The sequence below is a fragment of the Colletotrichum karsti genome (genome assembly GCF_011947395.1).
Source record: "Colletotrichum karsti strain CkLH20 chromosome Unknown Scaffold42, whole genome shotgun sequence".
In the NCBI taxonomy this organism is placed as follows: Eukaryota; Fungi; Ascomycota; class Sordariomycetes; order Glomerellales; family Glomerellaceae; genus Colletotrichum; species Colletotrichum karsti.
This window is the reverse complement of record NW_024065942.1, coordinates 198,026-210,792: the sequence shown is the minus strand read 5'-3', so window position 1 is coordinate 210,792 and position 12,767 is coordinate 198,026. Positions and strand designations below refer to the sequence as shown.

The 12,767-nt window shown below is 57.9% G+C and overlaps 3 protein-coding genes across 3 annotated transcripts; 2 read left to right on the top strand and 1 right to left on the bottom strand.

Annotated features, from left to right (window-relative positions):
- Positions 1–355: 355 nt before the first annotated feature.
- On the top strand, positions 356–8,694 carry CkaCkLH20_10719 (hybrid PKS-NRPS protein; the record flags this gene model as incomplete). The annotated part of the gene is made up of 4 exons (XM_038893433.1): positions 356–676; positions 735–1,113; positions 1,180–5,201; positions 5,260–8,694. 4 exons carry the CDS (start codon positions 356–358, stop codon positions 8,692–8,694), a joined length of 8,157 nt encoding a protein of 2,718 aa, XP_038741246.1.
- Positions 8,695–9,415: 721 nt separating this feature from the next.
- On the bottom strand, positions 9,416–11,099 carry CkaCkLH20_10718 (benzoate 4-monooxygenase cytochrome P450; the record flags this gene model as incomplete). Its single annotated transcript, XM_038893432.1, has 2 exons — positions 9,416–10,321; positions 10,368–11,099. The coding sequence occupies 2 exons, from the start codon at positions 11,097–11,099 to the stop codon at positions 9,416–9,418; spliced, it is 1,638 nt and encodes a 545-aa protein (XP_038741245.1).
- A 544-nt stretch (positions 11,100–11,643) lies between these two features.
- CkaCkLH20_10717 (uncharacterized protein) lies at positions 11,644–12,732 on the top strand (the record flags this gene model as incomplete). The annotated part of the gene is made up of 1 exon (XM_038893431.1): positions 11,644–12,732. The coding sequence occupies one exon, from the start codon at positions 11,644–11,646 to the stop codon at positions 12,730–12,732; it is 1,089 nt and encodes a 362-aa protein (XP_038741244.1).
- Positions 12,733–12,767: the final 35 nt, after the last annotated feature.

Genomic DNA, 12,767 nt, shown 5'->3' with positions numbered 1-12,767 from the left:
AGACTCCATAGGGAACGGTTTTCAAAGCTCGGCAGATTCTTGCGGGCCAATAAGGCGTGTCTCGGGACGATAGGCACAGTCGAACGTAAATTATTCCGCAATTTTCGGTTGGTTCACACACGGCTTCCGTCCCGGCCCCGGACCCGGGTCGTTTTCACTGGCAGACCGAATCATTGACCTGTGCTTTGAACGGACCTGTAGAGTCATGTAAGTCACAATCGATGTTATTGCAATGAGACAAATACCGCCTGATCCCATCGGGTACACTTTGTACGGTTATCAAGTTGCCCCAAGAGTCAACTTTAACTCTTCCTTCATCAGCTTTTAGAGGAAAGAAAGATAGGTTCAACACGCAATGAATACAGACACGTCTTCCGGGCACTCGTCTGGCTGCCAGCCACAAGAGAGAATCGCCATTGTGGGAATGGGATGCCGGTTTCCAGGCAAGGCGTCGAGCCCTTCTGCTCTTTGGGACTTGCTCACCAATCCTGATGATCTCTCCATGCCTATCCCGTCCTGGAGGCTCCGTAAAGAAGGATTCTACCACAAGGACGCCTCACACCATGGGACGACGAACAGTAGGGGCTCCTATTTCCTGGACGATGACGATGTCAAAATGTTCGACGCCCAGTTCTTCAACATCGCCCCACAGGAGGCCGAGTCAATGGATCCCCAGGTGAGGAAACATAAGACATGAGATTAGCACTGTTCATACGAGCTAACTCTGCAAACAGCATCGTTTGCTGTTGGAGGTGGTTTACGAGGGTCTCGAGGACGCGGGGATCTCGCTGGAAGCGACTTCCGGCACCTCAACCTCAACCTACGTCGGTCTAATGTCAACAGACTGGCAAGACCTGCAACTACGAGACATCGATGATGCTCCAAGGTACCTCGTAACCGGAGGAGCACGCAGCATCGCAAGCAATCGCTTGTCGTATTTCTACAACTGGCACGGGCCGAGCGAGACTATCGACACGGCCTGCTCTTCCTCGCTCGTTGCCGTTCACCATGCGATACAGTCGCTGCGATCTGGCGAGGCCAGCATGGCCGTTGCAGCCGGCACCAATCTCCTGCTGGCGCCGGACATGTACATCATGACGAGTAATCTGAATAGTAAGCCCACCTCCACGTCATAAATAGTCCGACTAACGTTCCTTGCTAACCGCTGATATTGCTTAGTGCTTTCATCCACTGGCAAGTGTCAAATGTGGTCTTCTGACGCAGACGGCTATGCTCGCGGAGAAGGCGTCGCCTGCGTGATTCTCAAGACATTGTCAAGTGCGCTTGCCGCCAACGACCACATCTACGCCGTCATTCGCGAGACCGGAGTCAATCAGGACGGCAGGACGTCGGGCATCACGATGCCCAGCCCCGCGGCGCAGAGTCGGTTGATACGCGACACCTACGCGAGGGCCGGACTGGACATCACGCGCACGGAGGACCGATGCCAGTTCTTCGAGGCCCACGGCACGGGCACGCCGGCAGGTGACCCGTTGGAGGCGCGGGCTATCTGGGATGCCTTTTTTCCAGGGAGACCAGAGGTAGAAGAGGCCTCGGAAAGCTGCAGTACCGGTTCCGACGAGCTCTATGTCGGTTCCGTGAAGACGGTTATGGGCCATCTCGAAGGCTGTGCCGGGCTCGCCGGGCTCCTCAAGGCAGCCCTCAGTGTCCAACGCGGCTTTATCCTGCCAAATCTGCATCTCGGGACCCCCAACCCCAAGATCGTACCGTTTCTGGGCGCAGGGAAGATGGCGGTGGCAACCGACGTGATACCCTGGCCTCGGAGAGACGACAAGACGCCGCGACGTGCATCCGTGAACTCGTTCGGCTTCGGAGGAACCAATTCTCATGCAATATTGGAGTCGCACGACGACAGCAAACTGCTACAACTGAACGATCCATCGGACGGAGTATCAAACCCCGTTCGCCAAGGGTCCAACCTGCATACGCCGGTCATCATCGTGCTCTCTGCCGCCTCGGAGCCTGCTCTCGCTGCCCTGACTTCCCAATACGCAGACTACATCGAGAAACGCCCGGAGGCGGATTTAAGACGTCTGGCATTGACGACCCAACGACGGCGGACGCGACTCGCCCACGGCGTGTCCTTCGCCGGAAGAACCAGGGCAGGACTCGTCCGCCAGATGAGAACAGCTCTCCAGGCTTTCCAGGACGGCGGTAAACTCGGTATCATGACGTCTCCGAATAGGTCTCTAAACAAACCGGTCGAGATACTCGGCGTCTTCACGGGCCAAGGAGCCCAGTGGGCCAACATGGGGGTCAAGCTTCTCGACTCATGCCCGATATTCGCTCGCACCATCGCCGTCCTCGACGAGGCCCTGGCCAAGACCATGGAAGAGGAACAGAAGCATTCTGAGGGCGGGATAAAGCCGTGGTCGCTCATTGCCGAGCTCAGAGCCCCCGCAACCACCTCCCGCGTCGGAGTGGCCGAGTTCGCCCAGCCACTCTCCACGGCCATCCAGCTCGCCCTTATCGATGTTCTACACGCCGCCGGCGTCCGCTTCTCCGCCGTCGTCGGCCACAGCTCCGGCGAACTAGCGGCCTCTTACGCTGCAGGGTTGACCTCCGCGGTGGACTGCGTCCGCATGGCGTACTACCGCGGTCGGTTCTCCATGTTGGCTCGTAGCCCGACCCGGGACGCGGCCACGAACGAGTATAAAAAGGGTGGTATGATGGCCGTCAACCTCTCCATGGAGGAAGCCCAGGCAATTCTTGCCGAAGACGGGCTCAATCTCGGCGGAAGCGTCTGGGTGGCGGCTAACAACGCCCCGAAGAGCGTCACCCTGAGCGGCGATCTCGACAAGCTCAGGGACTTGAAGGCTGTTTTCCGCGAGCGAGACATCCCGGCCCAGATGCTCAGGGTCGACAGAGCATACCACTCGCCGCACATGGTGCCATCGGGAGATGCATACCGGCAAACGTTGGCCAAGTGTCAGCTCGAAGGGCCACCGCAGCAGCAACACTCCACAAACGAGGCGTGGACTACTTGGGTGTCGAGTGTGTACCCGGACTGGGACCCAATGTCCGCCCAGGACCCCGATGCGGTTCCGGAAACGGTCAGAATCGCGCAGTACTGGGTGGAGAATATGCTATCTCCTGTCCTATTCCGCGAGGCCCTCGAAAAGACCGCGTCACAAAAAGACATTTCCGTCATTCTGGAGGTCGGACCACACCCCGCGCTCCGTCGCCAGGTTGGGGATACTTGGGCGGCCAAGGGCAACTCCTCGGCGTATCACGGAACTCTAAACCGGGGCGCCGATGATACCGAGAGTCTGGCCGGCCTGGTCGGTTTCCTTTGGCAGCACGGCGTTCCGGTCGACCTCAGCATTCTCGATCCCGGACCGGCTGAGGCTGAGTCTGGACTCGTTCCCCTTCCGGGTCTGCCAGTCATGCCTTGGCAGCACAACCGTGTCTACTGGTGCGAATCTGCCAAAGCGGCCCAGTTGATCCACCGAGACGCCGCCAACTTTCTTCTCGGACATTGCACCAAAACCGGGTCGAGCTATGGCGGCACTCAACGCATTGACAAAGAGAACCCGGACGCGGGAGCTTTCGTGAAGCTGACGGAATGGAGCTGGCGGCAGATCCTTCGTTTGAACGAGCTTCCCTGGCTGAATGGACACAAAGTCCAGGGCCAAGTCGTGTTTCCAGCGGCAGGCTACTGTGTTATGGCGATGGAGGCTGCCAAGCAACTCACCCAGGGGATACGGGGGCTTCCGGAAATTGGACTCAACGATACGCAGCTTACGCTTGAGGTTGTGCAACTCGAAGACGTCGAATTCGGCCGAGCGGTTGTGTTCCCGGACAAGAGCAACCAGGGCGTGAGTATCTCGCTTCACCTACACGATATCCAGTTCAGAAGACACCATACGCACTCTGGATCCGGAGAAGAGGTTGCCATGGACTTCTGCGCCGCCTTTTACATCGAAGCTCAGCCTGGTTCCGTCGGAGAGCCAGGTCGCGCCAACGTCCCTCATGTGGCGTGCTCCGGCCGCATCCTCGGCATGGTGGGATCATCTCTAGTGAAGCCCAGCTTTGCGGACGCAATGCCTCCTTATGTCAAAGACGCCGTCTATCTGCATTCAGTTCCTGCTTCCTCGGTCTACGAAGCTTACGCTGGCATCGGCCTCGAATATTCCAAGCCTTTCCGGGTTGATACCGTGGAACGATGTCTCGGCCGCGCGAGGTCGACTGTCAAACTCACAAACGTCCTGCCGGTGGACGAACAGTCCCAAGTGGCAGCGGAGGAGGGGTCGTGCTTCCCCGTGGCGCTGCTCGACAACGCCTTTCAGACATCTCTGTCGGGTTTCACCGCGCCAGGAGACGGCAAGCTGTTGGCGCCATATCTACCACGCGTCATTCGTAAGCTACGGGTCGATCTTACGGCTTACGAGACCATGGCAAAGGCTGAAGCCGACACTCGAATCCTGCTCGATGCCACCGTCATAGGGCGCGCAGAGCCGAGAGAGGGAGAGGAAGATTCGGAAGGGAGCGGCGGCTCGAGTACGGGCACATGGGTGGCCAACATCGAAGGCGTTATCATGGAGGCAGAGTCACAAGGCGACTTGGCCGAGGCTAATCGCATGATTCTTCAAGTCGAAGACCTCCAGTGCGTCAACCTTGTGCCGACCCATGGACCTTACCAAGAAGGCATCTTCAGCGAGGAAATCTGGGCCCCTGACCCGCAAGTTGCGCTGGCCGAGTTCGGCCTCGAAGCAGACGGCCCCGGAGATCAGGACGCCCTCGCCGTGGTCGAGCAGCTGACGCATTACCACATGTGTCAAGTTTACGAAACCTTCACCGCCGAAGAGGCGCGCGACGAGGCCAAGACGTCATGGTTCATACGCCGATTCTGGGACTGGCTCCATCACCGCCTGACGCGGGACGGACAGGATGCGTATCGGAACCCGTGGCGCGATGACGCCGGCCGCGTTGAGCGCCTCATGCGGCGTGTTGAATCGGCTAAGCATCGCGTTGAGGTGGAGATCCTGCAGGCCGTCGCGCAGAACATCGTGAGAGTGATGAGGCAGGGGGAAGGGCCGACTTTGCTCGAGGTCCTGTTCGAGAACGACATGCTTGCGCGGCTGTATACCGAACCCGTCATGTATGCCCGGGCGAACCGGTACCTTGGGAGGGTAGCGGGAGCGATCTCGCACCGGTTTCCTCGATGCAAGATATTAGAGGTAAGCTCTCACCCATCTTTTCATAGACGTGATTACAATGAACTGACACTGTCGTAAGATCGGCGCAGGCACGGGAGGCGCAACAAGAGCCATGTTCAACGGCCTTGACGGAGCATACAGCTCGTACACTTTCACCGACATATCAAGCAGCTTCTTCGAGAAGGCCAAGGCGAACTTCAAAGAAGAGGCCGACCGCATCATCTTCAAGACCCTCGACGTTGAGAAGGACGTGACGGAGCAGGGATTCTCCCCTGGCACTTACGATGTTGTCGTCGCCTCCAACGTCCTGCACGCCACCAGAGACATCGAGCGGTCCTTGGCCAACGCCCGGCGGCTGCTCAAGCCGGGCGGCTATCTGCTCATCCTGGAGATCACCGACGTCGAGAAGATCCTCGTGCCTTTCCTCATGGGCGCTGTGCCCGGTTGGTGGCTATTCGAGGATAGATGGCGGGCGGGCACCTACAGCCCGCTTCTCAGCGAGTCCAAATGGGACCAGGTCCTCCGGCAGGTCGGGTTCGATACGGGGACGGAGTTCGTGTGTCACGACATGCAAAATGAGCATCTCACCAGCGTCATGGTCGCCAGGGCGTCGGACCAGGAATGGACCGCCTTCCAGAGCGGCGCCGTCATCGCTGAGACTGCTTTAAAAACGGACAACCTCATAATCGTGGCCGGGCCCGACCAGGACGAAGATGGGAAGAAACCCAGCTCCAGCATTCTAGCAGATGGCATCGTTTCGGCGATGTCTCGGTTTGACGATACCATAAAGCATGAGCATCCTCTACAGATAACCAACCTCCACGGCCTCGAAGCCGCGGCAGCCTCACCCCTTCTGGGAAGCAGCATGCTTTTGGTCCTCTCGGATCTCGATAAGCCGGTTCTGGATGACACGAAGCCCGCAGAATGGGAGGCCCTCAAGGACGTCTTCGCCCGGGCAGGCCACGACATCATCTGGGTCACGAGAAGGAGACTCCGGGGCGCCGATCCGAAGCAGAGCATGATCGTCGGGCTGGGACGGTGTGCCCGCCAAGAGAACCCGGCTCTGAAGTTGCAGTTCGTCGACGTGGATGACGATGAAAGCGCCGATGCCGTCCGTACCCTGGCGCTGATGACGCGCCAGGCGCGCGTTCTAAAGCCGGTCGTTGGCAGTTCCGGCGAGTCGGCCTGGTTGTATTCTACGGAACCTGAAGTCGCCGTTCAAAAGGGCCGGCTGATGCTGCCGCGTCTCGTTCCTCTGCATGACGCGAACAAGCGCTACCTGGCACGTCGCGCGGGCTTTGTACCGGATGATGGAGACCACTTGGAAGAAGGAGACGTAAATGAGAATCAGACAACACGCAACGGAAGCTTGGATGGAAAGCCGCATCCTCATCTTCAACACCCGTTGTCTCCTTTGTCTCCGCCGCTGTCAGCGGATTCAGATGGAGGTTTCTATCCTGGCTTCGGCCTCGGCACAGCCCTTCGTATCTCATACCCACATGGTCTTCGACTGAACGGACCACAAGAGCCTCCCGTCTTCATCTCGCTTTCAAGCCACGGAGAGTCGGGGAGGGCTATCATTATATCGGCAGGATGCCCCGACGGTCCGACCATCGCCCCGATCCACGCCGGCGTGTTCCCCGTGTGCGCTCCTGAAGGTCTCTGGAAATCAGTCGACCTTGAAACTGCGTTCCTCTCGGTGATTATTTGCTACCTTGCGGCTTCCATGGTCTTCCAGGCTGCGGAGGACTGCTATGAGGCGTCAGCAGCGGTCATGGTGATGGAGCCAGACACTACTTTCGCACACGCCCTCGCCCAGCTTGCAAAGAGGCATAAACGCCACTTATACGTCGTCACTTCGAGACCGCCGCCGCGAGAAAGACAGGGCACGTTTGCGAGCTACATTCACCCAAGCCTCTCGGCCCACAAGGTGAAGAAGCTTCTTTCCAGACATAGGACGGGTGTTGTCGTGAACTGCGGCTCGTTCAAATGCCCCGGCTTCTGCGCGGACGCCCAGTATACCGCTATGAGTTTCAACTTGCCAAAACAATGGAAGCACTTCATCCAAGAACAGCAACCTCTGGAACGGGTCGACAAGCGACAGCCAGCTACACCTCCCGGTTGGGTACAGATCCCCTTGTCTGAAGCTGGCCTGCCAGCATCGGCCAGTAGAATGTCTATTCTCGTCGGAAACGCGGCTACTCTGGCGGCAGACATGGTGTCGACTTCCGACGGGCTGTTCAAGATCAACAAAGTCACCATGCTCAACTGGGTTAACGTCGAAACAACCACGTCGACGACGACGACGACGCCCCCCGAGCACAATCAGACTCGTCTCCTCCCCAGCCCGCGGAGTCTGTTCCACCCGGACAAGACCTACCTCTTCGCCGGCATCACCAGTGATCTCGGCCTACTAGTCGCCAAGTGGATGGCCGAGAACGGCGCCCGGTCGTTCGCCCTGACCAGCCGCAACCCCAACATCCCGCCCCTCTGGCTGCAAGAGATGAGCAAGCTCGGCGCCGAGGAGGTCCGCGTCTTCAGCATGGACGTGACGGACCCCGACTCCGTCAACCGGACATGCGACACCATCGGCCAAACCATGGCTCCCGTGGGCGGCGTCGTTCTCGGCGCCATGGTCCTCAGAGACACCTTGCTGGAGAACATGCCTCTCAAGACCCTGCAGGGGACAATGGCACCCAAGGTAAAGGGGTCGCGTCTCGTCGAGGACTACTTCCGGGACGCCCCCCTCGACTTCTTCATCTTCATGTCCAGCATGTCCGCCGTCGTCGGCATCAGGGGCCAGTCCAACTACTGCGCCGGGAACATGTACGGCCGCGCGCTGGTCGCCGACCGCCGCGCCCGCGGCCTGGCCGCCTCGTCCATCGACCTATCCACCGTCTTCGGCGTCGGCCACTTCGCCAATGCCGGCGCCGTGAACCTTCCCACTGTCCACGCCAACTTGGAAGGCTTCAACACCCTGGCTATCGGCGAGGCCGAGCTGATAGACTCCTTCCACGAGGCTATCCTGCGGGGGCCGCCGTGCGCGTCCTCGAAGGGGGAGGTTACCGTCGGGCTCGGCTCAGAGACGGCCGTGGCATCCGACCGGCCGCCCGTGCCCGCCGCGTGGCACGACGACCCGCGCTTCGCACACTTCACGGCGCGTGAGGGAGATCAGCGAAGGGGTGGCGGGAAGCAATCCGGGGCGGCCGGCGGTGCGAGCAGAAGGAATACGCGCGAGGAGCTGGCACGCAGCACCACGGAGGAGGGGCGGCTGGCTGCCCTCAGCGGGTGTTTCGTCGAGAGAATCCAGGAGATCATGCAGCTTGCGGCGTCGTCCCTGCGGACGGATGTCCCGCTGACGGACTTGGGCATCGACTCGCTGGTCGCGGTTGACTTGCGTGGTTGGTTCTTCAAGGAGCTGGGTGTGAGTGTTCCCGTGTTGAGCATTCTCAATGGCGAGAGCGTCAAGAATGTGTGCCAGACCGTGCTTTCGCAGGTACAGCTAGATGTTTAGTTTGCTTGGGCTTGGAGTTCGGGAGTTGGAGAAGTATGGCGATATCATGATAGGTATGAAATAGAAGAGAAGTACATGATGCAAATCCTGGGACTCGTGTTCTATTCAGAGTGATTTCGAAGCGCACTTGAGTACAATTGCAATCATCCTGACAGACGAGCATCTCGGAACCCTTACAATACACACCCTAAATCTTTGCATTTGTTGTGATTACATCCCCACTGCCCCAGGATTTGCCTTATTAAACTGTCGATTTCAGAAACTGTTAGTGACTTACCCTTATAATATCATAAACACCAGCAAGGGCAAAGTAGCACGCTAACAGACATGCAGGGGGTGTATTGTACTGTTCACATCATCTTTGCCCTGTAACTGAAGACTTTTAGTTCTAGAAGTTTAACCATATCCATTATATCCAGTGGTAGATAAATAATAATTAAGGGGAGAATTCGACACATCTCAGCAGCTGGCCCTTGTTATCCTCGCTAGTCCGGCAATGTCCTCTGAGGTCGCAAGTACACGTAACATGGTCTAAGTGCAACTCATGAGGGAAATGGCAATAGAAGTTGGCAGCACATAATAGTTTCACATAACTTCTTAAATGTTTGAATGAGTCTGTGCCTGCTAAGCAGGCAATCAAGCATCTAGCACGATACAAATATGGACCGCAGCAAGTCGCGCTCGGATCTACCTTTGCCTGCTTCGATAAGAAAAGCAATCATTATCCTCTAACCGCAGGGCGAAACCGAACCATCAGTGGCTTCTTCTCCCACACACCGTAGATCTTCAGACTTTCCATCCAGCCGTTACTCTCGGGAGCCAATTGGGGGTCAAACTCCCACAGAATCTTGGACAGGATCGTGCGAATCTCCCCGTACGCCAGATGCTTCCCGATACAATTCCTCGGGCCGGTGGAAAACGGCTTCAACACGCCCCTGACGTCTCCATCATACGGCGTACCTCCGACTTCTCCTCCTTCGCCCTTCAGCCAGCGCTCAGGCCGGAACTCGGAGGGTGCGGCGAAGTGGTCCGGCCACCGATACGCGGCGAGCTGGTTGACGAAGACTTTGGTGTTGCCGGGGACGAAGCGCCCGGCGATGAAGTGGCCCTCCGGCGGGGTCACGCGCGGCAGGGTCGTCGGGACGGGCGGGAACAATCGCAACGTCTCCTCTATGACCCCCGAGAGATAGGGAAGATGGTTATCTGTAGTCGTCGTCATGTTGATGTCCGCCGTTGAGTCAAACGCGCCGCGGATCTCGGCGGTGACGGTGGCGAGCGCCTTCGGGTTCCGGCATAAGAGGTACGTTGCGCCGGAGAGGGTCATGGCCGTGGTTTCGGCGCCGGCCATGAGGATGTTGGACGACGTCATGAGCATCTCCTCGTAGGAGATGCCGGTCGGGGTGTTGAGGTTGCGGATCACGTATTCCATGAAGTCACTCCGGGGCTCCGTACACTCCAGGCGACGGTTGAGCTTGTTAGTCAATAGGATGCGGTGTTTATTCTTCTTGAGCGGCAGCTTATCGGATGTCATGACGATCAAGAGGAGCTGGTCCAGGCGGAGGAAGTCTCTCATGAAACCGAGAAGGAACATGGCTTTGACGATGTAGTAGAGATTCTCGATCCATTTCTGCAGAGGATACGTCAGTCGCCCTGTACACGCATCGAATACGTACATCGAGTGTAGCAAACTGAATGAAATGAATGCTGATGGGGTGACTCACGTGTAGATCATAGGCATCATCATTCAAACACCCGATATTCTCCCCATATGTGAGATCACCAACGACGTCAAACGTGGTGAGCTGATACCACTTCATCATGTTGATCGGCTCGTCCGGCGCAGATGACCGTCTCAGCTTCGCCACTAGCTGGTCAAAATACCGCCCGATCAGGCCTCCCTGGTCCCGGAGGGCTTTATCGGAGAAGCCATGGGAGAAGTTGCGTCTGATGCGCCCGTGAGCCTTGTCGTCGCGGACAAAGACGAGGCCCTGGGCCCCGTTCGGCGGACTCGTCGGCACGAACTCCTTGGCCTTCTTCAGCTGCTTGCGGCCGTCGTGTTTTCCGTGGATGTCCTCCCACGCCCTCTCGTCGATGTAGGACACGGCGGACGGACCGAGACGCACCACCGGCCCGTATATGGAATGCAGCTCAGCTATTTTGAACGCGAACTCGCCCTTGGTTGCGTAGAAAGTCTGTACCAAACACGAAGCTGCCCACAGCTTGGGGCCCGGGTATCGGGCGAGGGGATGGAGGGTGATTCGGTAGAGCCATACCGACGACCAGTAGAGAGCGGAGAGAGCAAAAAAAAACTCGAAAGCCACCCGGACATTGACTGAATATAGCTGGCCAGAGACGGCTTTCACCACGGCGGTGTCGTAGTAGGAGTTGACGGATGGTACTGTCATCGTGTGCTATGTCATGTCATGAATGCCCACTGGTGATGGCCCTGACCGAACTTGTCTGCTGGACTAATATTGAGCAAAGATACTAGATGCAGCGTATAGTGATGGCTCACAAATCGACATCCAGAGGAAACGTCTGAATACCCAGGCAAATCTACTCATGGACGGACTGCGAATTTGGAGCTTGGGGAACTGGCCGGCGCCGATGAGAACAAAGTTCATCGGAACATTTTTATCTAGACAATTCATCTCGGGAAGAAAAGAAAGAAGAACCTCCCGACGTCTGCATCTCGCCCGGGCCAATCGGCACTTTATTTACTTCACAACCATCGAGGCAGTTTTGTGTCAATTGCCCATGGAATCACGCGTCGGCAATGTGAGTGGAAGAGACCAAAATCAAATGGCCGAGCCTCAGAACCACAGAACCGCCATAATCTCCCTCCTGTACTGTATATCGAGTCAAAGAAAGCAAATGTCTCTACCATAGTGTTTCCCGGTTTAGTATCATCAAGTCTCTGCTCATTCCACTGTCACCCAAACAAGAACAATGCCTGCACAACCACTTCCACCCCCAATCAACATCCTTCTCATCGGGGCATCCGGCTACATCGGAGGCAGCATCTTATCTCACCTCTGCTCCGAGCCGGTCACTGCCACCATTCACATCTCGGCACTTGTGCGTGATCCAGCGGATGCAAAGACAATCACTACCTCGTACCCCCAGGTACGGACACTACTCGGCGACCTCGGCAATGAAGCACTTATCCGTGACGCGGCCGCGGATTCAGACGTAGTCATCTACGCCGCGCGAAACACCCAGGACGGCGTCGAGCCTCTCATGACGGGGCTCGCCGCCTCTGGGACAGAGACCTCTCCGGGGAGTTCTGCCCGGACGTCTCCACGCGTCCGCCCCGCGCTGTTCATCATGCTCAGTGCTATCATCTCACTCGCCGACCCGAAAAACCTCCGGCTCGGCGAGCCGCCCCTAGACTCTAGCAAGCCGACGAGTGATGCGGACGATAGGGAGACAATCGCCTCACTCCCGGTCTACCACTGGCATGTCGCGCAGGAGCGAGCCTTCCTGCGTCTCGCGTCCGAGAAGGGCCGGGACGTCGTCACGCCGGTCATCATGAGCCTGCCGCTCACGGTGGGCGACGGAACTGGCCCAGTGCGGACGCGCGGCTTCGTCCACGCGTACGCGCAGGCTTTGAGCCGTCGAACAAGCAAGAAGCCCTTTGTCATGGGCCAGGGCCGCAACGTATGGAGCTGGAGTTCGCCTCGCGACTTGGCTGCGGCCGTCGTGTTCGTGGTGGATTCCTGGATGGCGGGAGATGGTGAGGACGACATCCTCGAGGGCCATATCTTCGTAGAGTCTGGGCAGCTTGAAATGCGCCGACTGGCTAGCTGCGTGGGTAAGGCCCTTGGCTCCGTTTCCGAGGAGGAGCACGCGGCATCGACGGTTGAGTGTGAATCATTGCAGTATCCGCAGTTCGCGGAAGTCATGCCGGAGCTGCCCGGGCTCTGGGGCGTCACCGCTCGGTGTAAGGCTGATAGGTTGAGGAAGAAGGGGTGGAAGCCCGCCGGACCTGAGTGGGAGCCACTTGTAGACGAGTGCGTCAGGTCTTCATGTGCGTAGGTTGGTGTCTTTTGACAGATTCTGAAGATATTTAT